The 26637-nt window shown below is 41.6% G+C and overlaps 1 protein-coding gene across 1 annotated transcript in view; it reads left to right on the top strand.

Annotated features, from left to right (window-relative positions):
* The window catches only part of PCNX2 (pecanex 2), a 311350-nt gene that overhangs the window by 97734 nt on the left and 186979 nt on the right, over window positions 1-26637 (top strand). Inside the window, exon 15 of the mRNA XM_005891898.3 lies at window positions 1495-1586. Coding sequence (XP_005891960.1) covers window positions 1495-1586 — 92 coding nt within the window. The remainder of the gene's footprint in view (window positions 1-1494; window positions 1587-26637) is intronic.

Here is a 26637-nt window from a genome sequence, read left to right on the forward strand (position 1 = left end):
ACCCTTAAAGGACTTCAGCTTGGGTTGGTTAGATTGATTGTGGGTCCTTCTAGATTCATCTGGCCAGACTGAAAGTGGCCCACCTGGCTTGACACAAGCAGAAAATGGGGACGCGTAAAATTCTATGAGCTTTGGATTTGGTTTAAAACTGAAACTGTGAGTTGCTCCATCGTGTCCAATTCCTTGCAACCCCTTGGAATATGGCTGACTAGGCTCCTCTGTCCATGGGATTCTCCAGGCAAGAATATTGGTTACCATTTCCTTCTCCGGGGTATCTTCTGGACCCAGAGATCGAACCCAGGTCTTCTGCATCACAGGCAGATTCTTTACCATCTGAGCCACCAGGGAAGCTTGGGCTTGGTTTAGGGACCCTCTAATTCTTCGTTGGAAAAGCTGTATGTGTTAATGTGTGTGAATGTGAGTGAGTGGAGGTTAGCATGTGAGCATGTGCATTTGAGCACGTGCTTGAATGAGTTAGTCTGGGAGATGTGGGTGTGACACTGTGAGTGTGTGTCGTGTGCAGGCCTGTACAGACAGGTGACCTATGCCCTTTCATTTGATATGTTCCTTACTTTCTGATCAAGGTGGGTAAAGCTTCATCCAATGCTTACTTGGAGACATTACCCAGATTTCTCACCTTTAAAGCTTACTCCTATCTGAATGGAAACTAACACACTGATCTCATGGGGTTGCTGTGAGGATTTCAATTCAGAGCATAAAGCATTAGAGCGGGTGATCTGTTACAGCTACTTCCTCCTTGTATACATGCACACACACATATACACACATCTACACACACAGGAGTGCTGGCTTGTTCTGTTTATCTATCCATTCGTTTATCCATCTATCTATTAAACTATCTAGCTATCTATTCATCCATCTCTATATATCTATGTATGTATCCATCTATTATCTATCTTTCATCTATCCATCTGTCATCTATTCATCTATTAATATCTATGTATCTGTCTATTCATCTACCTAGCTATCATTCATCCACCCATCTATCTATACATCTATTCATCTGTTCATTTATTCATCCATCTATCATCTATCTTTCATCTGTCTCTCATCTATCTATTCATCCATCATCTGTCTATCTATCTATCCCTATCTGTGTCTAATTTCCATCTCCATATTTGTCTGTCTCCCTCTCTCCTTTCTTCTACTGAAATCACATCTCTGATCTTTCCTGGGCCAGGAGCTTCCAACTATAAGCAACAAGGTCTCCCCACCTCCACAATGACTGGTTCACAGTCTTCTAAAAGTCATCAAAAGTTCTTTCTAACTGTGGTCTTCCTGAGTGTTTAGTTAAAGGTCAGTGTCTTTCTTGTGGTAAGCGTCACCCAGTGCTTTGTGGCTGCCCTGTGGATTGATTCTTTGCCCCTTGGGCAGGCATTTTGCATTTGAACGTTACCAGCTTCACTTTTCTACCATATGTATTGACTGTGAGACCTGCCATCCAGCAGGGAACTCTTGTTGTTTGTGTTCCAGCCGTTTCAGGATTGCTGTCAGCTGTTTACAGTGTGGCCCGGAGTGCGTCTGCTGCGGCCCTGCTGCACGTGTTCTGCTTCAGTGCCGTGAAGGTAGGTGCAAGGCCATGGGCCTTCTTCTCACATCCATTGAATTAACTGTATTTTAAGTAAACAAACATCTCCTCCAGTTACCAGAGGAATGGGATCTGAGCACATCAGGAGTAACAGGGCCTGGAGGATGAGGCCTCAGTGATCTAGAAGGTGTATTAAGATACCTGATTTGCTACTGACCACAAAGCCCACCTGGTCTGAACCCCCCTGCTCTTGCAGGTGTCTGCCTGGCCTAGTCAGTTACTGACACTGGGAGGGGCTTTGGCTTAACATGGAAGTTGACAGGCCCCCACTTTCTTACTGATGCTTCCATCTGAAATACCACTCAGAAGACGGTAAAAGGATACAATTGCATAAAGCTTTATGGACAGAGAACAGGAATGGATATGATAGAAAAAAATTTTAGAATCCAGAAAACAGAAGGACCATAGATTTATTCAGATGGAGAAAGTTAAAACCCAGGCTGGCAGCAAGGGAAACCTAGGAAGATTAAAAAAAACACAAGATAGTAACTTTTGGAAAAGAACAATTGGTATCAGAAAAGAAATATATGGTCAGTACATGGCTCAGCTGTGAATAATATGTTGTATTTATGACAGTCTGAATAACAGTTGCAACTATAATAGCAGAATAGGGGGAGATGAAGTGTGTGTGTGTGTGTGTGTGTGCCTATTTGACTTTGCAGAGGTCTTAATCTTGTCTTGCATGTTAGAAAGTCAGCAAATAATATCTGAAGTTGAAAAAAGTCAAGAAATAACAAAACAAGCATGTTATTTGGAAATATGGAGGCAAATAGGTGAAGAAGAAACAGCTGAAAGTCACTGCCTTCAGGCAGCAAGAATTAGAGCAAAGAGATGGCTGATGTGGGCCGAGGACCACTGCTGCTCACTGCTACATGCAGAGCTGCAGAGGGTCCATGAAGTCTGAAACATAACACGTTCAGGGCCATCTTCAATCAGTAAAAAAGAGATTGATTAATAGTATACTTATTTCTTGACTTTATGGACACTCTGCCTTTAATGTGTTACACCACAAGTACGTCTTTGATAAAATAAAAATTAAATGCAAAAGAGTAAATGATATATGTTCCAAAGGGCTTTAAATAGATAGTATATGGCATTTGTTAACTGACTTTTGAAAAAAATTTTAACTTAAAATCATATTAAACTCATCAGTATCAGTGGCAGCAATATAACTGTTTATTCCTCTTTGTGGAAGAGAGGAATTCAGTAATGTCATCTTCCAATGCATCACAGTTGAATTTCTCTGGGATAATCAATGGCATAATTCCCTCCTTCACTCTTTCCTTCCTTTTCATATGATTATCTTCTTTTACATTTAAAAAAAGGAAGAGGAGAAGGCTCCTTTTTCCAATACAATGAGGGTAGCATACAGCTTTTGGTGGATCTGTTTGCCTTCACCTTTATACTTTTGGTGGATCTGTTTGTCATCACATATATATTTGTCACATAGAACAACAATTATATAATTAATCAGTGTTTCTGGGTTCTTTCTTTTGAAAGAACCTACATTTCTTTATTCTATCATAGGACCCAGGTATTCCATTCAGCAAAATTACTAAGGTATTTTCTGAAAACCTCTTTCTACTGCTCTTTGGTAAAATAACTGCCTATAAAATTTGGGGATCACAAGCTTTTCTCTGCAGGACCCTTTATAGTTTGTTCTGTTATGTTCCAGTCTTTGTTTGTTTATACATTTATTTTTCATTAATTTTTTGAAATTCTGGTTCATTGAGATATAATTTGTATGCTGCAGAACCCATATTTTTAATATACATAATTTGGTAAGTTTTGATAAAGAGTTTTCCAGATGGCACAGTGGTAAAGAATCTGCCTGCCAATGCAGGAGACTCAGGAGAGGCAGGTTTGATCCCTGGATCTGGAAGATCCCCTGGAGAAGGAAATGGCAACCAGCTCTAGTATTTTTGCCTGGAAAATTCCATGGACAGAGGAGCTTGGCAGGCTACAGTTCATGGAGTCACAGAGAGTTAGACACAGCTGAGCACAAGTTTTGATAAATGTAAGTTTTGATCAATTCCTGCCTCCAAAATTGGAGAGATAGACAGGTAAATACAGAGAACCAAAACTTACTGCAGCAGGAGCCCAGGAACAGAAACCTCTGTAAGAACCAGTACCAAGAGGAGGAAAACCTGAACTGTGGCTTACAAACTGCTGAAGGCTCAGTGTAGACAAGTCTGAGAGTTAATAACCCCAAGTGAATCCAGTTGTTAGAAAACCCCACACTCTTGTGAGTTGCACCCCCTTGAGCTCAACAGTGAATAATTGGAGAAGAATCCTCCTGCTTTCAGTAGGTGGAGGGGGAAGAGTAACAATTTTGTAATATAGCAGAGTATTCTGTTCTTCTTAACCAAGCCTGCCTTAAGATTTTACTGTAGCCTAAAGTACTGGGATTTTTCCAGAGCTGAATGGACCTGGAGGAAGGGCAATGCCAAACTCCAGTTTGGCTCCAGCCTTCCATGTGGGGAAAGGGAAATACCCAATTCCAGCCCAGTCCATTCTTTCCATTCTATTTCACCTAAGGTGGGGATGGGACTCAGAAGCACTTGTGAAGTTTACTGTCTAGAGGCGCAGGGTCACCAAAATACGGAACTAATCACCGGACTGTAGAGTTTCCCTACCCTCACACGTTAATACCATATTACTAAAAGTCTGTTTACCATACTTCCTTTTATGTCTTACATGTTTGGCTACCAAGAAAAAAAATTACAAGGCATACTGAAAAGCAAAACACACAGTTTGAAGAGAAATATCAAGCATTGGAACCAGACCTAGATATGACAAGGATATTGGAATTATCAGACAGGGAATTTAAAGCAACTATGATTAGCATTCTTGGAGAAGGCAATGGCACCCCACTCCAATACTCTTGCCTGGAAAATCCCATGGATGGAGGAGCCTGGTAGGCTGCAGTCCATGGGGTCGCTAAGAGTCAGACACGACTGAGCGACTTCACTTTCACTTTCATGCATTGAGAAGGAAATGGCAACCCACTCCAGTATTCTTGCCTGGAAAATCCCATGGACAGGGGGAGCCTGTTGGGCTGCCGTCTATGGGGTCGCACAGAGTCGGACACGACTGAAGTAACTTAGCAGCAGTAGCAGCAGCAGCATGATTAGCATGCTAAAGGTGCCGATGTATAAAGTGGACTGCAAGCAAGAACAGACACACAGTGTAAGCAGAGAGGTGGAAATTCCAAAAAAGAACCAAGAAGAAATGCTGGTGATTAAAAGCACTCTAACAGAAACGAAGAATGCCCTTGGTGGGCTTATAAGTAGATTGGACATGACCTTGGAAAGAATCTCTGAGTTAAGGATACGTCAATAGAAACTTTCAAAATGGAAAAGCAGAGAGAAAGAAGACTGAAAAAACCCCAGAATATCCAAGAGCTTTGGGACAACTACAAGAGGTATAACTAATGTGTAATGGATATACTAGAGAAGAAAGACTGGACTGTGATTAAGAATCAGATCAGATCAGTCACTCAGTCGTGTCCGACTCTTTGCGACCCCATGAATCGCAGCACGCCAGGCCTCCCTATCCAGCATCAACTCCCGGAGTTCACTCAGACTCACGTCCATCGAGTCAGTGATGCCATCCAGCCATCTCATCCTCTGTCATCCCCTTCTTCTCTTGCCCCCAATCCCTCCCAGCATCAGAGTCTTTTCCAATGAGTCAACTCTTCGCATGAGGTGGCCAAAGTACTGGAGTTTCAGCTTTAGCATCATTCCTTCCAAAGAAATCCCAGGGCTGATCTCCTTCAGAATGGACTGGTTGGATCTCCTTGCAGTCCAAGGGACTCTCAAGAGTCTTCTCCAACACCACAGTTCAAAAGCATCAACTCTTCAGCGCTCAGCCTTCTTCACAGTCCAACTCTCACATCCATACATGACCACAGGAAAAATCATAGCCTTGAATAGACGAAACTTTGTTGGCAAAGTAATGTCTCTGCTTTTGAATATGCTATCTAGGTTGGTCATAATTTTCCTTCCAAGGAGTAAGCGTCTTTTAATTTCATGGCTGCAGTCACCATCTGCAGTGATTTTGGAGCCCAGAAAAATAAAGTCTGGCAGTGTTTCCACTGTTTCCCCATCTATTTCCCATGAAGTGATGGGACCGGATGCCATGATCTTCGTTTTCTGAATGGTGAGCTTTAAGCCAACTTTTTCACTCTCCACTTTCACTTTCATCAAGAGGCTTTTGAGTTCCTCTTCACTTTCTGCCATAAGGGTGGTGTCATCTGCATGTCTGAGGTTATTGATATTTCTCCCGGCAATCTTGATTCTAGCTTGTGCTTCTTCCAGTCCAGCGTTTCTCATGATGTACTCTGCATATAAGTTAAATATACAGGGTGACAATATACAGCCTTGACGTACTCCTTTTCCTATTTGGAACCAGTCTTTTGTTCCATGTCCAGTTCTAACTGTTGCTTCCTGACCTGCATACAAATTTCTCAAGAGGCAGATCAGGTGGTCTGGTGTTCTCATCTCTTTCAGAATTTTCCACAGTTTATTGTGATCCACACAGTCAAAGGCTTTGGCATAGTCAATAAAGCAGAAATAGATGTTTTTCTGGAACTCTCTTGCTTTTTCCATGATCCAGTGGATGTTGGCAATTTGATCTCTGGTTCCTCTGCCTTTTCTAAAACCAGCTTGAACATCAGAAAGTTCACGGTTCACATATTGCTGAAGCCTGGCTTGGAGAATTTTGAGCATTACTTTACTAGCATGTGAGATGAGTGCAATTGTGCGGTAGTTTGAGCATTCTTTGGCATTGCCTTTCTTTGGGATTGGAATGAAAACTGACCTTTTCCAGTCCTGTGGCCACTGCTGAGTTTTCCAAATTTGCTGGCATATTGAGTGCAGCACTTTCACAGCATCATCTTTCAGGATTTGGAATAGCTCAACTGGAATTCCATCACCTCCACTAGCTTTGTTCATAGTGATGCTTTCTAAGGCCCACTTGACTTCACATTCCACGATGTCTGGCTCTAGGTCAGTGATCACACCATCGTGATTATCTGGGTCGTGAAGATCTTTTTTGTACAGTTCTTCTGTGTATTCTTGCCACCTCTTCTTAATATCTTCTGCTTCTGTTAGGTCCATACCATTTCTGTCCTTTATCGAGCCCATCTTTGCATGAAATGTTCCTTTGGTATCTCTGATTTTCTTAAAGAGATCCCTAGTCTTTCCCATTCTGTGTTTTCCTCTATTTCTTTGCACTGATCTCTGAAGAAGCCTTTCTTATCTCTTCTTGCTATTCTTTGGAACTCTGCATTCAGATGTTTATATCTTTCCTTTTCTCCTTTGCTTTTTGCTTCTCTTCTTTTCACAGCTATTTGTAAGGCCTCCCCAGACAGACTTTTTGCTTTTTTGCATTTCTTTTCCATGGGGATGGTCTTGATCTCTGTCTCCTGTACAATGTCACGAACCTCATTCCATAGCTCATCAGGCACTCTATCTATCAGATCTAGTTCCTTAAATCTATTTCTCACTTCCACTGTATAATCATAAGGGATTTGATTTAGGTCATACCTGAATGGTCTAATGGTTTTCCCTACTTTCTTCAATTTAAGTCTGACTTTGTCAATAAGGAGTTCATGGTCTGAGCCATAGTCAGCTCCTAGTCTTGTTTTTGCTAACTGTATAGAGCTTCTCCATCTTTGGCTGCAAAGAATATAATCAATCTGATTATTTTAAGAATGTCCCCAGATTAAGAATTAATTAACGTTAATTAAAAATGTCCCCAGATTAATATCAGACACTAAACCACATATCTAGGAAGCTCAAAAAGCACCAAGCATGATAAATGCCAAAAAACTACACTGACGCATGGTACATTTAAGTTGCTGAAAATCAAAGATAATGAAAAAATATTGAAAGATATTGGTGGATAAGAACACCTTGCCTGTGGAGAAGAAAGATAAGAATTACATCTGACTTCTCCTCAGGAACTGTTATGGACTGAACTGTATCTCCTGCAAACCTTAGCCCCCTATGTGATGATATTTGGAGATGGGGTCTTGGGAAGTAGGTTTATATAAGGTCATGAATGTTGGGTCATCATCATGGGATTAGTGCCCTTATCTGAAAAGTGGATGGATAAAGGAAAAGAATTTTAAAAAATCTCTTACATCATGGTTTTTTGTTTACTCCTAGCATTTCAGTTTGATTCCTATATATAGTTTCTGTCTCTTTTTTGAAATCACCCATCCGTTTATGAATGTTTTCCATCAATTCCTTGATCTTTTAACACAAATTACAGTTATTTTGAAGTTAAGAGTCTGTAAGATTCCTGGCTTTTTCTTGTCAGAGTGTGGACTATACTCTTGTGAATTTTTACATCTGATATGGAAGTATCATTCATCAGTATTTAGTTTTGAGGAGAACAAGAATAAGACGGACTTTAATTTTTCCAGAATTCTTGCGTCAGTCTTTCTTATCTTCTAAGGTTAGAAAAAAGCAGTGGACTGTGACTAGACTTGGATCTCTTTCTCTTTCTGGAATGCCATGACACCTGTCATTCTGAAGACTCTTACAAATAGGTTAAGTTTCTCCCTCTTATTTCTTGATTAATGGTGTTATTGCTTGTGTTTATATGATCTCTTTTACGTTTGAAGTGTAGTTTTGTTTTTGTTTGTCTTTCATGCCTCTCATTCTTTTTTTCATGATCTTTCTGTATTTTTAAGTGGTCCTTTGTGTTCTGGTGTGGTTTCTAGAGTTTCTCATTCCAATAGCAACAAATGTTTGTGGAGAAATTATGATAAACCAGCAACTTTCCATTTGGTAACAACCTGCGAAAACTCAACCATAAGTCACAGTTACCCCAGGCTCACAGGTCCCATCACGCCCATACCTGACCACACGCTGTGTTTGTATCACCTGTCTTCCCAGTTGGACACTTGTTTTGTGCTCTGTAGGAACCGAGCTGGCTTCTGTCAGAAATATTTAAGGCTCCTTGAGCAAAAGTACCTAGAGGTCTTAGGTTTAAAATACAAGAAGAGAAGAAAGCAAAACAAAGGATGTTACAGCAGTATAACCAGCTCAGATGTCTCTTTCCCCTAGAAAAATATGTTACTGATAGAGTTTTAGATAGTTCTTTAAGGAGCTTCATCCCAAGGAGTAGATATGAATAGGATGCTTGGGGCAGTGGTTGTCTTTACTTCATTTTCTTTGCTCGAGTATCCCAACCCACGAACTGACCAAATAAAACCTATGGCCTCCAGTACAGTAGAGGGGTCCAGGTGCTTGCCAGGGCACAGACGTACGAGTCCAGGCACTGTGTGTCTGCCAACCACATGGCCCGCTCCAACTCCAGCCCTCCCTGGTTTAGTTGATATCAGCAAGGATTTAGTGAGATTTTTCCGCTTACTTCCTCAGTTCACTATCCTGTCTCTCTCAAATAGAGAATGGTAATTTGGATCATGTGTTAGATGTCAAAATTTTCTTTCAGACTAGTCTCATCTGTAAGATAAGATCTGGCATAAATTCCTTAAAACTTATGACTTATGCACAAGTACGTTCTCTAGTTCCCAGTATAGATATACATTTCTATCTTTTTGAAAATTTATTGGATATTTAGTGGAGAGGAAAAGCTAGTTTCTTGTGTTCCTTTAAAAAAATGTTTATTGGAGTATCATTGGTTTATAATGTTACGTTAGTTTCAGTATACAGTAAAGTGAGTCAGTTATACATATACATATATCCACTCTCTTTAAGATTCTTTTCCCATATAGGTCATTTCAGAGTGCTGAGTAGAGTCCCCTCTGCTATAGTAGGTCCTGGTTGATTATTTTCTGTTCAGTAGTGTTCCCTGTGCTCCTCATGCCATATTCACTAGCACCCCACACTTCATCCTTCTTTTCAGCTACAAGCCACAAGTAGTATCCAATGGAAATATTCTTTTCCTTGGTTGATGGAAATGGGAACGTGCAAACTCTTTGGAACCGAGGCAGAAGCTGAAAAGATCATATTCACTGGTATTCAGAATTTATTTGTTTAGACATGACTTTGCCAGGTACTATAGAGATATGAAAGGAGAAAAAGTCACATTTTTCTCCTGAGGAATTTAACATTCATCAAAGATGAGGACATGCGTAGATGATCAGAAAAGAGAAAACTTGTCAGAGGAGGTGGCCGTTCAGTGCCACCTTCGAATCTTTGCGACTGGACTGAGAACCTTGCCGTGGACTAAGTCACGCATGTGAAATGGTTTCATCAGAGTCAGGAATGAATGACCATGGCAGGTGAGGGTATTAACCTACTGATGGTGAAGGGTAGGGATGACTGGACATCTCAGCAGAACGCATCAAAGTTACGGATAACCTTTTAGGCAAGGCTAAAAATGTATGTTTTTTGCCCAGTGAGTATGATGAGCATCTCACTAATACTGGTTACCTGAAAGGAACTTATAGCAATAAGAGGTCATCAGCTCTAAGGTGTTGAGTGCCATAGATAAGCTGATGGCCTCAGCTGTGATGGAAACAAGACATTAAAAAGTTCAATGAATTGACTTCCCAAGTCACTCCATGAATGGTCAGACCGAAAACCTCACTTCCGGATTCTCTGTCAGTGTCTCACTATTAAATCACACCTGCTTACTCTAAACCTTTGACTTATGATGAACCTTTGTCTCATGCTTCATGTTTTTGATCAGGTAAGCCTCATTTAAGAGTGAAAAATACTCCATTGATAATAGTATCATGGTTGAATCTATGGAAGACAGAATATTCTTCCAAACTCAGGATGCTTTCCACAAAGGAGCAACTCATTGGATTTCTTAGATTAATTTCTAAAGGAGAAGGTATATGCTCTGAAAAACCCATTTTATTTGACAAATGTTTTTGGTTTATTTGTTTTATTTTTGGCCCTTCCACTCAGCTTGGAGAGATCTTAGTTCCCCGACTGGGGATTGAACCCTAGGCCCTGCAATGAACATGCCAAGTCTTAACCACTGGACCTCCAAGGAATTTCCTTGACGATTGTTCAAGGTTCATTATAACTAGTTCAAATATCATCAAAATTAATGTACACTCCTGGGATTATGAAATAACTTTTTCTTGCAAAGTTCTTAGAGGGTTTTGGAAACTATTGAAGAAACTGGAATTCAAAAAGATAGAACTCTTTTGGGACTTTTACTTAGCTGTGGGACATATACAGTCATTCCCTCACCTCCCCAAGTCCAGTTCTTTCCTCATATCAGAAATTGCTAATTGATGACAACATTTTTGCTCACTGATGTCAGTAGGGCTCTGAGATGCCCAGATCGTATTACAGGCAGCCAGTACCAAGTGACCAGAGCCAGTCCAAGAGATAAAATCTATTTACCATCCTGGGCTGAGACTTTTATTTCTGTTTTCCTTTCTGTTTATGGCATGCCATCAGCTTAAGTCACTGTTGGATCAGAGTAAATAGATTCTACTTTGAAAGCGCACTGCCAACTCTGTTATGGGACTGAACACTTCAAAGACTCTGGGGTTTACTTACATGTTGAAACAGGCTTTTTACCAGGTGAAACTAGGGTACTTTGAAAGATTTATTTAATCTCAGAGAGGTATTGACTTTCTTGCTTAGCATAGAACAAGCACGCCTGTAATAAACAGCATGATCTGTTGTTAGAGAATCTTAATGTTCTATCTCAGTTTTGAAACACCTTTTAGTTAAAAATAGAGCAATTTGCATTTCTCCCTTCTCATTTGTGAGTCCTGAGTATTCTAATGGTCTTAGATAGACTCCCCACTTAAAAAAGATAGCACCTATTAAATGCCGTGAATTGAATGAATACATTGAACAAATTGGCAAGGGGATCCTTAGGAAAAAAGAAAAAGCTCACTCACATTCAACCTAATATACCCAGAGCTATGATTCCACTTCTTGTTTAATGATGCTTTTGTTTATGATTTTTATGCTTACACTTTGCACTACTGGAATTGATTTTTTTCCCCTTTTATCTCTGCTGAGCAGTGATAGATTGAAGGGCTCTTGTGAGCAATTTTAGCATGTCAGCTGCCTTGCGGAGGATGTGTTTCTCTATATAGGTCTTGATATGTATTTATATCCATGATCTTTATTATTCTCACTTGATTGAAGCAGATTGAGGGACTGGGGTTTAATATTGTTCTCTGGAATATTAATTAGAGGAATAAATTTTATTCCTCTTTTAATTTCATATTCTTTTTGACTCATCCAAGATGGTAGCAAGTAACATGTAAATGGGCTCCCTCATTGACTTAACTATTTGACAGTGATATACAGAATCAACCAGAATATTTGCTCCCTGGAGAAATGGCTCAGTAGTTAATTAGCTGGGCTTTCTATATGTCTGGAAAAACCATGATTTCTATTTTTTATTACCCCTTACAAAGAGATTCTATTTTATTGATGGAAGGGGCATCCAGAGGTGGAGGTACATTATTATAATTTAATGTTTCCCAAGCATCATTAACAACTGCTGTGGGAGAGTTTGCTCACATTCTTCCAGGTACCATAGGGTTGCAGCTAAAACAATGGCTTTCCCCCTGCATTCAGATCTTTAATATAAATATAAAACAAACTCAGAGAATAGTTTTAGTTCTGAAATAGACTTTACACATCCCCTATCCCAGCCCCTTCATTTTATTATTTAAAGTGAGGAAATAGAAGTCCAGAGAGTGACGAAGAGACTTAACATTACAATTCCCAAATCTTATGTCTTCTCAAAATCTCACTTCCATGCCCTTCTCCCTAGCACATTTGAAGTATAAATATATTTTTCTAGTCAAAAGAACCATTTGCAGGCATGTAAGATACCTTGCAGATCCATGGTACTTTAATTTTCAGAATAATTTCCCAAGCGTTTTCTCATTTGCCCTTTTTTTTAATAACTCCATGTAATACATAAGGAAGGTAATAGCATTTCTATATTCCAGTGGTGAATGTGAACACAGAGTGCTGAAGTTTTTGCCTAAGGGCATATGGCTAATTCACATTGTTTTTTTTTTTTTTCAATAGTAAAATGGATTAGTAATAACTACTTCATATGAATGCTGTCAGAAGTGAATGAAATTAAATTGATAATGTATATAAAGTGCCTAGCTCAGGGGTTTTCATTAAATGCTGTGGTGGGCAGGATTCTGAGATTGCCCCAAGACTCCTGCCCCTTGGTGTGCCCACACTGTATAATTTCTGCCCTCTGAATGTGGGTGATCCAAGAGTATGATGAGGTGTCATTCTGTGATTAGTTACGTCATCTGGCAGAGGTGGAGGGATTTTGAGATGTAACCAGAGTCCCTAATCAGTTAACTTGAAGTCAGTCAGAAGAGAGAGTATCTGGATGGGTCTGACCCAATCAGACAAGCCCTTTAAGAGAAGGTATAGAGGCCAGAGACAGAAGAAAGAGCAGAGACCCTCCCCGTGGCGAGGAAGTAAACAGTGTTGCAAATGGCCCATGGCGAGGACTGCATGTCCTGAGGATGGCCTGTCGGATCTCAAGCAGATCCCAGCAAAAGCCAGCAAGAAAATTCAGTCCTACAGCTGCAAGGAAACTGAATTCTGTCAGCCAGAAGTGAGCTTGGAAGAAGACCCAAGTCTCAGTAAAACTGCTGCCTTGGGTGACACTGCAGTCTCGTGGATTTCAGCCTGATGGGACCTGAGCAGAGGAACCAGTCGCGCCATGCCCTGATGCCTTAGGCAGTACCCCGCAAGATCATACATTGTGTCGTTTAAGCCACTGTTTGTGGGGATTTGTTGCAGTAGAAAACCAACACAAATGGAAAGTATTATTATTATTAATAGCATAATAAGTTGATGGCGATGATGTCAATGAACATAATGGCGATGCTGTTAATAGTAATATGTCTGAAAACAAATTCTAAATTATAATTCACTTTTATTACTCTAGACTTCAGATTATGGGTAAATCCATGTCACTTCTAGCTGCAATGGAGTGGGAATTACAAGTCTTTTACTGTCTGCACAGCTAGTAAGGTTGGGAAGAAGGGCAGATGAATATTAGATGGGCAGCAAGTACATGCTGTCACATTCGCTTCCTAGAAAGTTGAACATGTATAATTGATCTCTTGGTTTTCCCTGGTGGTTCAGCGGTAAAGAATCTGCCAGCCATGCAGGAGACACAGGTTTGATCCCTGAGTCATAGGGAAGATTCCCTGGAGAAGGGAGAGGCAGCCCACTCCAGTATTGCCTGAAAAATGCCATGGACAGAGGAGCTTGGTAGGCTACAGTCCATGAGAGTCGGATATGGTCGCAAGAGAGTCGAACATGACTTCGCGACTAAACAAAAACAACACAGATCAGATCAGTCGCTCAGTCGTGTTCCACTCTCTGTGATCCCATGAATCGCAACACGCCAGGCCTCCCTGTCCATCACCAACTCCCGGAGTTCACTCAGACTCACGTCCATCGAGTCAGTGATGCCATCCAGCCATCTTATCCTCTGTCGTCCCCTTCTCCTCTTGCCCCCAATCCCTCCCAGCATCCGAGTCTTTTCCAATGAGTCAACTCTTCGCATGAGGTGGCCGAGGTACTGGAGTTTCAGCTTTAGCATCATTCCTTCCAAAGAAATCCCAGGGCTGATCTCCTTCAGAATGGACTGGTTGGATCTCCTTGCAGTCCAAGGGACTCTCAAGAGTCTTCTCCAACACCACAGTTCAAAAGCATCAATTCTTCAGCGCTCAGCCTTCTTCACAGTCCAACTCTCACATCCATACATGACCACAGGAAAAACCATAGCCTTGACTAGACTGACCTTTGTTGGCAAAGTAATGTCTCTGCTTTTGAATATGCTATCTAGGTTGGTCATAACTTTCCTTCCAAGGAGTAGGCATCTTTTAATTTCATGGTTGCAATCACCATCTGCAGTGATTTTGGAGCCCAGAAAAATAAAGTCTGTCACTGTTTCCACTGTTTCCCCACCTATTTCCCATGAAGTGATGGGACCGGATGCCATGATCTTCGTTTTCTGAATGTTGAGTTTAAGCCAACTTTTTCACTCTCCTCTTTCACTTTCATCAAGAGGCTTTTGAGTTCCTCTTCACTTTCTGCCATAAGGGTGGTGTCATCTGCATATCTGAGGTTATTGATATTTCTCCCGGCAATCTTGATTCCAGCTTGTGTTTCTTCCAGTCCAGCATTTCTCATGATGTACTCTGCATATAAGTTAAATAAACAGGGTGACAATATACAGCCTTGACGTACTCCTTTTTGTATTTGGAACCAGTCTGTTGTTCCATGTCCAGTTCTAACTGTTGCTTCCTGACCTGCATACAGGTTTCTCAAGAGGCAGATCAGGTGGTCTGGTATTCTCATCTCTTTCAGAATTTTCCACAGTTTGTGGTGATCCACACAGTCAAAGGCTTTGGCACAGTCAATAAAGCAGAAATAGATGTTTTTCTGGAACTTTCTTGGTTTTTTGATGATCCAGCGGATATTGACAATTTGATCTCTGGTTCCTCTGCCTTTTCTAAAACCAGCTTGAACATCAGGAAGTTCACGGTACACATATTGCTGAAGCCTGGCTTGGAGAATTTTGAGCATTACTTTACTAGCGTGTGAGATGGGTGCAATTGTGTGGTAGTTTGAGCATTCTTTGGCATTGCCTTTCTTTGGGATTGGAATGAAAACTGACCTTTTCCAGTCCTGTGGCCACTGCTGAGTTTTCCAAATTTGCTGGCATATTGAGTGCAGCACTTTCACAGCATCATCTTTCAGGATTTGGAATAGCTCAACTGGAATTCCATCACCTCCAGTAGCTTTGTTCGTAGTGATGCTTTCTAAGGCCCACTTGACTTCACATTCCACGATGTCTGGCTCTAGGTCAGTGATCACACCATCGTGATTATCTGGGTCGTGAAGATCTTTTTTGTACAGTTCTTCTGTGTATTCTTGCCATCTCTTCTTAATATCTTCTGCTTCTGTTAGGTCCATACCATTTCTGTCCTTTATCGAGCCCATCTTTGCATGAAATGTTCCTTTGGTATCTTTGATTTTCTTGAAGAGATTCCTAGTCTTTCCCATTCTGTTGTTTTCCTCTATTTCTTTGCATTGATCGCTGAAGAAGGCTTTCTTATCTCTTGTTGCTATTCTTTGGAACTCTGCATTCAGATGTTTGTATCTTTCCTTTTCTCCTTTGCTTTTTGCTTCTCTTCTTTTCACAGCTATTTGTAAGGCCTCCCCAGACAGACTTTTTGCTTTTTTGCATTTCTTTTCCATGGGGATGGTCTTGATCCCTGTCTCCTGTACAATGCCACGAACCTCATTCCATAGTTCATCAGGCACTCTATCTATCAGATCTAGGCCCTTAAATCTATTTCTCACTTCCACTGTATAATCATAAGGGATTTGATTTAGGTCATACCTGAATGGTCTAGTGGTTTTCCCTACTTTCTTCAATTTAAGTCTGAATTTGGCAATAAGGAGTTCATGGTCTGAGCCACAGTCAGCTCCTGGTCTTGTTTTTGCTGACTGTATAGAGCGCCTCCATCTTTGGCTGCACAGAATATAATCAATCTGATTTCAGTGTTGACCATCTGGTGATGTCCATGTATAGAGTCTTCTCTTGTGTTGTTGGAAGAGGGTGTTTGTTATGACCAGTGCATTTTCTTGGCAAAACTCTGTCTTTGCCCTGCTTCATTCTGTATTCCAAGGCCAAATTTGCTTGTTACTCCAGGTGTTTCTTGACTTCCTACTTTGCATTCCAGTCCCCTGTAACGAAAAGGACATCTGTTTTGGGTGTTAGTTCTAAAAGGTCTTGTAGGTCTTCACAGAACCATTCAACTTCAGCTTCTTCAGCGTTACTAGTTGGGGCATAGACTTGGATTACTGTGATATTGAATGGTTTGCCTTGGAAACGAACAGAGATCATTCTGTCGTTTTTGAGATTGCATCCAAGTAGTGCATTTGGGACTCTTATGTTGACCATGATGGCTACTCCATTTCTTCTGAGGGATTCCTGCCTGCAGTAGTAGATATAATGGTCATCTGAGTTAAATTCACCCATTCCAGTCCATTTCAGTCGCTGATTCCTAGAATGTCAACATTCACTCTTGCCATCTCTTGTTTGACCACTTCCAATTTGCCTTGATTCATGGAGCTGACATTCCAGGTTCCTATGCAATATTGCTTTTTACAGCATCGGACCTTGCCTCTATCACCAGTCACATCCACAGTTGGGTATTGTTTTTGCTTTGGCTCCATCCCTTCATTCTTCCTGGAGTTATTTCTCCACTGATCTCCAGTAGCATATTGGGCCCCTACTGACCTGGGGAGTTCCTCTTTCAGCATCCTATCATTTTGCCTTTTCATACTGTTCATGGGGTTCTCAAGGCAAGAATACTGAAGTGGTTTGCCATTCCCTTCTCCAGTGGACCACATTCTGTCAGATTTCTCCACCATGACCCGCCCGTCTTGGGTTGCCTGAGGGGCATGGCTTAGTTTCATTGAGTTAGACAAGGCTGTGGTCCTAGTGAGATTAGATTGACTAGTTTTCTGTGAGTATGGTTTCAGTGTGTTTGCCCTCTGATGCCCTCTTGCAACACCTACCGTCTTACTTGAGTTTCTCTTACCTTGGGCATGGGGTATCTCCTCACGGCTGCTCCAGCAAAGCACAGCCATTGCTCCTTTCCTTGGATGAGGGGTATCTCCTCACCGCCGCCCTTCTTGACCTTCAACGTGGGATAGCTCCTCTAGGCTCTCCTGCGCCTGTGCAGCCACGGCTCCTTGGACGTGGGGTTGGTCCTCCCGGCCACCGCCCCTGGCCTTGGTGTGGGTTGCTCCTCCCCGCTGCTGCCCCTGGCCTCGGGCTTGGAGCGTGGGGTATCTCCTCCCGGCCGCTGCCCCTGACCTCGGATGTGGGGTAACTCCTCTCGTCGCTGCCCCTTACCTGGGACGCTGGGTATCTCCTCTAACACAATGGTCTCCAAACCCAGTCACCATTAGTTGGAACCTTTAAGGTAATGTTGGATGCCTTTGACCACGGCAGTGGACACTGATATGGGGGGAAAAAAACAGGAGGAAGAATAATAGCTCAGTTGTTCAAAAAGGAATTGCAGTTGCTGAGTAAAGTAAGATCTGGAGTCAGATTTAGATAGGATGTACAGAGTTTAAAAGGGGCAAATCCAGGAAGTGTAGTGAAATCAGCATTGGTAGGATTTGGTGGCTGTCCAGTTTGTAGAGTGGTGGATGGGGAGAGGGGAAGGCGTGGAAAAGAATTCCAGGCTGTGCTGTGAGCAGTGGTGTTCCCAGTAGAGATGGAAAACTATGCTAGTCCTGGCCATGCCAGTGGGAGTCTATCTTTCTCTCTTCCAAAATTCTGTGGGCAATATTGTCCTTTTGGTGTTCATGTCGATTCTTATCTATTCTGAATATAATTAGTTCTGTGGGAAATGCAGATACTCCCACAATAACTAGTACAGTAGAAACCTCTGTTTCCTCATGTTTGAAATGTGATCCTTGCCTTTAAAGGTGGGCTACAGTCTGAGCGTGACAGTGTATGTCACGTGGCTAGTCAAGCTCTTGCTTGATACATAAGTTCTATTTTCGTTGATGCTGTCCCTAAGTACTTTTGTTCACCCCTAGTTTGACCTTTGTCCTAAAGGTCATGACTATGGTTTATACATGTTTCTTTTCATATTCTATAAAAAGTCCACTGTTGCTTAAAAGATACTCTATAAACTTTTGGATTGAATAAATGCAGATGACAGAAAAGAGGGCTATGAGAAGGAAGGTAAATGGCAGTATTTTCCAGAAAGTTTGTGTGTATGTGTGTTTGTGTGCTTATTTATCTATATTTATCTATGTTGGGTGGTTTTGTTTGTTTGTTTATTCACTAAATCATGTCTGACTCTTTGGAACTTCATGGACTGTAGCCTTCCAGGCTCCTCCATCCATGGGATTTTCCAGGCAAGAATGCTGGAGCGGGTTGCCATTGCCTTGCCCAGGGTATCTTCCCAATCCAGGGATCAAATCCGTATCGCCCACATCTCCTGCATTGGCAGGTGGATTCTTTACCACTGAGCTGCCAGTCAGTATTTTCCAGAAAGTCCGTGTGTGTATGTGTGCTTATTTATCTACATTTATCTATGTTGGGTAGTACCTGTCAGCCTTTCTTGTTAGCGAATGAGCTCATTTTCCCCCAGTACCTATTCTTAAAGGCCATATTGGCTTTTTTTGACCACACCGTGTGGCTTGTGGGATCTTATTTTCCCAAGTGATTGAAGCCAGGCCCCCTGCAGTGGAAATGCTGATTCCTAACCATTAGACTAGCAGGAAAGCCCCATTAAAATAGTCTTGAATTATAAACACATGCTGTTTTTTCACTGAAATGAAAAAAGGTATGAAATAAGGAAAACCTTTAAGGAGACAGTGAAGTCTTACTTATAGTATTTGTTACTGTGATCATTTATTTACTTACTGAACACGTATTGACTGGCTGTTATGAATTAAGCTCATTGTTAGGCCCTGGGGCTGCCCCCTGGGTGTTCCGGGACCATCAGGGCTGTCAACAGGGGCTGCTGTGGGATGAGCTTCTCGGAATGTGCTGGGGGGCTTTGGAGATGCCCAGTGCACACTCAGAAGTGCCCGCCAGTCGCATGGTGACCCATGGCCGTGAGATATAAACAGAATCTGAGCTTTCTGGAACTTCAGGGGCACAGAGTTTCTTTTATTTCAATATAAGATTCATGTCAAAATAGTCCTAGCAATAGGACTTATATCAAAGTGATATGATCTAGGTCTTATTTTAGGATATATGAAAACCTGGATTCAGAAATGCCCTGATGTTTAATGGGCTAAGAAAAATCTATTGCTTTTCCCTTAAAACGAGTGTGTGAATCTGATATGAAGGGCATAGCAAAGTGAAATCTGGTCCATTTGCTTCTCTTTATGACCAAACTCTGTTTGCCCTGTAAATTCCATCATAGAGATGTCTCAGATTTTGCAGGAAAAAAATGCTGAAACTAGGATTCTCTTTAGAGAGGTACTTTCATACAAAGCTGAACTTCCTTATGCGTTTTCATCAAAAGAATTCCCAAATGCATATGAAATCTAACACAGAATTGTAGGACTATTAGACAGTTTTATTTCTACCTCATAAAAATATTTCAAAACCCGTGGGAGTTTTATGAAGCCAGCAGTCATCAATCCATATCATTCCCAATTCAGGGGCCCATGAGACTCCTCTCAAAGCAAATTAGGGACATTGATTTTTGAAGCAAGCTGTCATGTAATATACACTTCATATCAGTGCATAATAGGTTTAAAATCTTATCTCTGTCCCTCAAAATATATGTATTTGTGTGTGTATATATATATGTGTGTGTGTATGTGGTGTGTGTATTTGTGTGTCTGTGTATATTTGTGTATATATGTGTGTGAGTAAAATAAATTTTATATAGTTATATAAAATTCAAGACATACATGTACATTTAAAATATATAAATGTCGGGTGTTCTACTATTTTTTTAAAAATCCACTAAAAATGTCAGTCAGCATCTCCTCTGTTCCTTTTCACTTCTCTTTGTAGAAATAAGACTATTTGAGCAATGAACTAAACCTTTCAGATAAAATACCCAGTGCATTTGATCATTTTCTTTCAAAATCCTTCTTCAGGTCTGTGGTTCTGATCTTCCTCAAGTGCCAATGTTTTCTCCTCTATCCCAAAATTAAAATTAAAATATCCTGGGACTTCCCTAGTGATCCAGTGGGTAAGACTCCCTGCTTCTACTGCAGGAGACAGGGGTTCAATCCCTAGTTTGGGAAACTAAGATCCCACATGCTGCATGGTGTGGCCAAATAAATAATTTATTTATTAAAATACATTTTAAAAATTAAAAAATATAAACATCCTCAAATGCATTTTTTTTTTTTTTTTTTTACTATATTTCTGAACTTGACAGGCTCAACTCCTGCTAGAAGTTTGGCTCTTTAGCTGCTCCTGAGTCTGTGGAAAGCCCCATCCATCCCGCAGTTAGTCTTTTACAGGGTTCCCACCTGGGCAGGGCAGACCTGCCCAAAGAGCCTGGACAGGGAGGCAAGCCAAGGCCCTGGAGGGAGTAGTAGGTGCGGTGACTCGGGACTGAACAGCCTGGAGGGGGATTGTCAAATTAAGGAGAAAGGAATGGAAGAAATGGACAAAGCCATTTTATCTTGCTGTGTTCCCTCCACCACAAATCTCAATTATGTAAAATGATCCTGAATAGTTCCTTCTTGTTCTCAGTTTGTTTATTTAGTTGTGTGTGTGTTAAATTTCAGAGCTGTTAAAGCAGTATTTTCCTATGCAGTGAAAGCATAAGAAGAGACATTTTCAGCAGGTTTCTTCTTCCTTCTTTCTCAGGCAAGCTTGCCTCTTAACTCTCCATGGAAAATATCTGTGTTTTAAAATAACTGGGAAAAGGAAATGCTAATGTTTCCCTAATTGTACTTTATTGAGTCATCAATGTCAGGAAGTTTTTCCTTAAATTACATCCAGATTCCCTTGCTGATGTCAAAGATTATTTCCTTTACTTTTATCTTCAGAGTCAGTGGCCCCCAGCTGTTTCTTTTCCCAGTGCAGAAAGTTTGGGGTTGATAAACCATAAAGGTTATTTCCCTTCAGTGTATTTTCTGCATGCTTAATTCTTCCTGTGAACTTCATATATGTTTGAGAGTGGTACCTTTTAAAATCTTTTTTATTTTTAATTTTAAACTTATTTTATATTGGAGTATAACAACTTTTGTGATAGTTTCATTTGGACAGCAAAGGAGCTCAGCCATACATATACATGTATCCATTCTCCCCCAGACTCCCCTTCTATCTTTGCCGCCACATAACACTGAGCAGTTTCTTGTGCTATCCAGTAGGTCCTTGTTGGTTATCCATGTTAAATATAGCAGTGTGTACATGTCAATCCCGAACTCCCAATCTATCCCTTTCCCCCATCCTTTGCCCCTGGTAACCATAAATTCATTCTCTAAGTCTGTGAGTTAGAGTGGTACCTTTAGAATTAACCTAGCCATATACATTCTGTAGCATACCCAGGCCATGCTTGAATGCAGGTTTATATAGCCTTGAAGAATTATACCCTTGCATGACTTGGAATATGCTCTTCCCAAGTTCATTCCTTTGCGACCAAGCTGTTTAGTCAGGCCTCTAGAAATCTGCCTCTGAGCCCCTCTCAAATAACTTCTTCCTTTAGGCTATCACCCTACCATGTGTTATAACAAACCCTAAAACAGGCAGTTATCTAAAAAGATGTCCAACACTCTTGAATGGCAGAGATACAATAATGAAACAACCTCAAAAGCTGGGAATTTCTATCAATTATAGTGATACCCAGCCTTTTGAAATGGGAAGTCATGAGATGTCCACATGCTTTGCACAGTTGGCTGTAGAAGTGTTTAGGGTGGTGTAAGATACAGTGCACTGAAGTAGGGGCTTGGTCCCGATCTTGCCACTTTGAGTGAGTCTCTTCCATTCTATTTTATTATTTGATTTATAATTTGAAGGGACGATATTCTCACTTAAGAAGACCTCTTCCAAATTAAAAATAATCTTTCCTGAAGATGGCATGGTTTTGCAAATGTTGGCATTCTAAACATGAAAATAGAACTCGTGTATATCCAAATAGTCTTTCTAGCCATGATTTCCTGAGAAATTTGCCTCCTATTTTATATATGATATAACTGCATCTGTTGAAAAAATGAACAAGGCGGAGAACTTGGAGCTTGAGGGTGCTGCCAGTAGAAAGCCTAGGGAGATCCAGGTGGTCTGCCTTTTTGCAGTCTGCCCAAGCTCAGGGGAGCCCAGGTTCTTTCTGGGAAGAGTTGCGTGAGGATCTGAGGTTGGGGTAGAAAACACGCACAGCCACACCTGGAATTTGAACTCCTTGCCAACCTTCATCTCACTCTGCTTCTTGGAAGAATAAGTGTGCCACTCTAGCGTCATCTCATTTTTACATTGTTAAAGGAAATATTGTCCCTTCTGTCCTGTCCCTGTGGCCACAGAGCTGTTCATTCATCTAACAAATGATCCTATCTCTTATGTCTTCTGCATTGGCAGGTGGCTTCTTTGCCCACCAGGTTCCTCTGTCCAAGGAATTCTCCAGGCAAGAATACTGGAGCGGGTTGTCATTCCCTTCTCCAGGGGATCTCCCTGATCCAGGGATTGAACCCAGGTCTCCTGCATTGCAGGCAGATTCTTTGCCATCTGAGCCACCAGGGAAAGTCTTTACCACTAGTAGCACCCAAAAGGAAACTGAGGCTTAAAAGGTTGCCCAGTATCTTTGTGCTAATAATCAGCAGAGTTGAGAGGGAACCGGCAGTCCTGGACCAGAGCCCATGCTTTTAACTACTGCTCTGCACTGGGAAAAACCAACCTTCTGTGTTCTTGTAGATACCTAAATAAAATGATCTGGGCGGTTCTCTTCTTAGGTCTGCATCACAGAATAAGGAAGTTGCTCAAATCCAGGGCATAGGTACCATACATATTTATAAAGGGCCTTTCAGGGCCTGGGCCCTGCACAGAGTGTTCAGAAAACACTGGAGTAAAGCATGAGTCTCTGCTGTCAACGGGCTCGACCCAGTGGAGGGATCACAGATTAATCAAATGATCTTTATACAGACCTGTAGTGACAAGCTGAGATAAATGCTAAGAAGTAGAAGGAAAGGGGGCAATGTCCCTCCCCTCTAACTCCACTGTTTCCCATTAGATATTTTTGCCTCCTGTTCTCTTGCCTACCAACTGCTAGTTTAGTCGCTAAAGAGGGAGAGTCCCTCAGTACTAGGAGCTGTCCTTTCACGTTTGCACTGCAGAGATTTAATTAAGTAGAGAGTAAATGAGAGAAGAATTAGATAAGGGTATTGGGTGAATAAAAGTAGGTAAACTTAATTATTTAAGTATATTTAGTTTCACTTTAAATTATTGTCTGCAAAGACCATCCATCATGGGTGCCCTTTCTTTTCCAATTAATAAAAAACTAACATCAGCATACTACTTTGCAGCATGGAAGGCCATTTCAAATATCATTAAGGCATTGCAGCGGTATTTCAGGATGTCATTGTCACCTTTTTACAGAAGCAGAAGCTGAACCACTAAGTCCCTTCCACAGAATCATTCATTCCAGGAAGTGATGAGCCTGGAATCCACTTCTGCTGACATATATTCCCCTGACTTGTTTCTCCTCGTTCCTTTCAGGGACCGTTATTTTCATGGTCATGGTTACTAAATCCTCCTCGTAGTGATTTTTTCCTTTTTGCATTCTTAATGGGCTGCATTTGAAAGGAAGCCCTCTGCCTTCACGAAATTGTGAATTAAACATGCAAAGAGGCAAGCACAGAGAAATAAGAGGGAAGAAATGGCGTTTAGCAGGTTTCTCTCTTTTGGAAAACTTTTTGTCCATGTTTTTGTAACGACCAAGTATGAGATGAAAGAGGAGAAGGTGCAGGTGGGTGTCCAGAGCAGGGAGAGCAAGAGTATAGGTAAGGATGGCAGGGGTCAGCTCCATGCACCCCCAGTGCCCCCAGAGCCCAGCTTGGTCCTCCCAGAAGCCACTGCAGGGGAAGGACAGTATTCTCCGCATTTCTTCTGTGTGAGGCTCCACTTAAATGCCACTCTCTGGACTCATTGGAACCTCTGCTTTCTGCCCGGTGAGCACCCAGCACCAGGCACTTCCCTGTCCATTGCCTGTCACTCCTCATCACAATTAATCATACTCTTCCCTCCCGCGACACCTGTGCTGTTCTCCGCAGAGTTGTGCTCCTTGGTGCCTGGCACCTGGAAGGTGGCCAGTGAATGTTGGGTGAATGAACCTTCAAGAGAGACTGAAACTCCCAAGTTCCAGAATAAATTGTCTGTCACTGGGCGTGTGGTTGGAATGAAAAAAATTAGTTTTAAGGTCATGAGATATCTTTGCTCTGATAGTCTCTCATTTCTGTGGCATTTCACTGCCTGGCCCACATTTGATCTAAGCTATCTATTTTCTTCACCTTCTTTTCTTTCTTTCTTTTTTTAAAATCTATACAATGTTTTGTATATGTTTATTATTGAAATCCTTTCTGCCAAGGTGATATTGAAGGTAGTGAACTGCACAAGAATATTTCTTTTTCTTTTTTTTAACTGGAGGATATTTGCTTTACAGTGTAGTGCTACTTTCTGCTGAACAACAATATGAATCAGCTTTAAATATACATATATTCCCTCCTTATTGAGCCTCCCTCCCACTCACTCCCAGCCCCACCCTCTTTCCTTGTTGAAACATTTTTTTTCACAGGGGTCATAGAAGAGGGATGAATGTAATCATTAAAACTGTAATTGTGTAGTCATTCTCTCAAGGATGGGTTGATGTGGTAACACTGGTGCCAAGTACAGGTCAAGGGAGATGCAAACTACCCCTTCCCAGGGAATCCTGAGAGGGCAAGTCCTACCCATGCCCACGAGTAACAGGACTAAGATATCTTAAAAACTGATGTAGATGTGTATTAAAGATAGTTCTGATGCAAGGGGAAAGCTTCTATTTGTCTGGGAAGTCAGGGAGATTGCACCAACGAGGTGGGACTTTTTATACTGGGCACTGAAGCATGGATAGGAGTTCACCAGGCAGAGGGGTATGAACTTGGTTCCTTGTGGAAGAGCTCTCTGGGCAGATGAAATGTTGTACATGAAGGTGGGGTGGTAGGGGCAGGAGGCAACATATCTTTATGGTTTTGCTTCTGTGACTCTCCTAAATGTGTGGAGGGAGGCTGAAGAGTTGAGCTTGGGCCAGATCCTAGTTGGCTTATTAGCTTCCTGTGGAGTAGATTATTTTGGTAGGCAATAGGAATCTCTGAAAAATACTGATTGAGGGCAATCATGTGACTGATTTGCATTTTATGGGAAGAGGTCCACTCTTTTATTACAAGGGGGATGAATCATGGGGTCAATGGAGTAGGCGTGTTGTGGGGAGGGATGTGGAGACCATCGTTAGATCTTCCCATTATGAAGTGGTTAACAATAGCCCTGGAATGAGGCAATGGACAGCTGACTCAGTTGGATGCAATGAAAGGAAAGGACCAATTGGGGGTGTGTTGCAAGGTGCATCGATAACACATTAGGACCAGCTGACTGTGGATAGAAGGAGAGGAAACAGCCCAGGACAGTCTGGCACAGAGCACTGGGTACCAGTCACCAAATAGAGGCTGCACTGAACCTCTCATAACCAACAACTTGTAAAAATGGCCAGGTGTATAGAAAAGTACCCTTGCAGCAACCCTTGTGTATGTGTTATTTTCTGAAGAACAGCAAGCTAACACAGTGTTCAGAGATGTAAAGTAACTTAACCAAGACCACACAGCTCATCCCTGGCAGGACTAGGGTTCAAATCCATGTTGGCTCACCTTGAAGCCTGTGCTGTGAGGACATGCCCCACGTGACAGAAGCAGTGGCAGGTCAGGAGCCTCCTATAAGGCTGACGGGGGCACTGGAGGAGAGGAGAGAGCACCCTGGCTTTGCAAGGGTAACTGAGGGGAGGAACCTTTGCATTTTTATTTTGCTTTATTGACAGCTAGTTGAACAGCTACTTTATTGACAGCTAGTTGGTTTACAATATCATGTTAGTTTCATAAAAATGTCAGCAACCTCAGCATCTTTATAGGCAGGGCAGTTTTTGTTCAGTTGCTAAGTCATATCAGACTCTTTGCAGCCCCATGAACTGCAGCATACCAGGCTTCCCTGTCCTTCACTATAGCCCTGAGTCTGCTCAAACTCATGTCTATTGAGTCAGGGATGCCATTCAACCAGGCAGGGCAGTAGGGACCAATGAAAAAAAAAACAAACTACAGACCTGTATCACTGATGAACATAGATGCAAAAGTCCTTAACAAAATTCTAGCAAACAGAATCCAACAACATATTGAAAAGATCATACATCATGACCAAGTGGGCTTTCTCCCAGGGATGCAAGGATTCATCAATATTTGCAAATCAATCAATGTGATACACCACATTAACAAATTGAAAGATAAAAACCGTATGATTATCTCAATAGATGCAGAGAAAGCCTTTGACAAAAT

The sequence above is a fragment of the Bos mutus genome, chromosome 28 (assembly GCF_027580195.1).
Source record: "Bos mutus isolate GX-2022 chromosome 28, NWIPB_WYAK_1.1, whole genome shotgun sequence".
NCBI lineage: Eukaryota > Metazoa > Chordata > Mammalia > Artiodactyla > Bovidae > Bos > Bos mutus.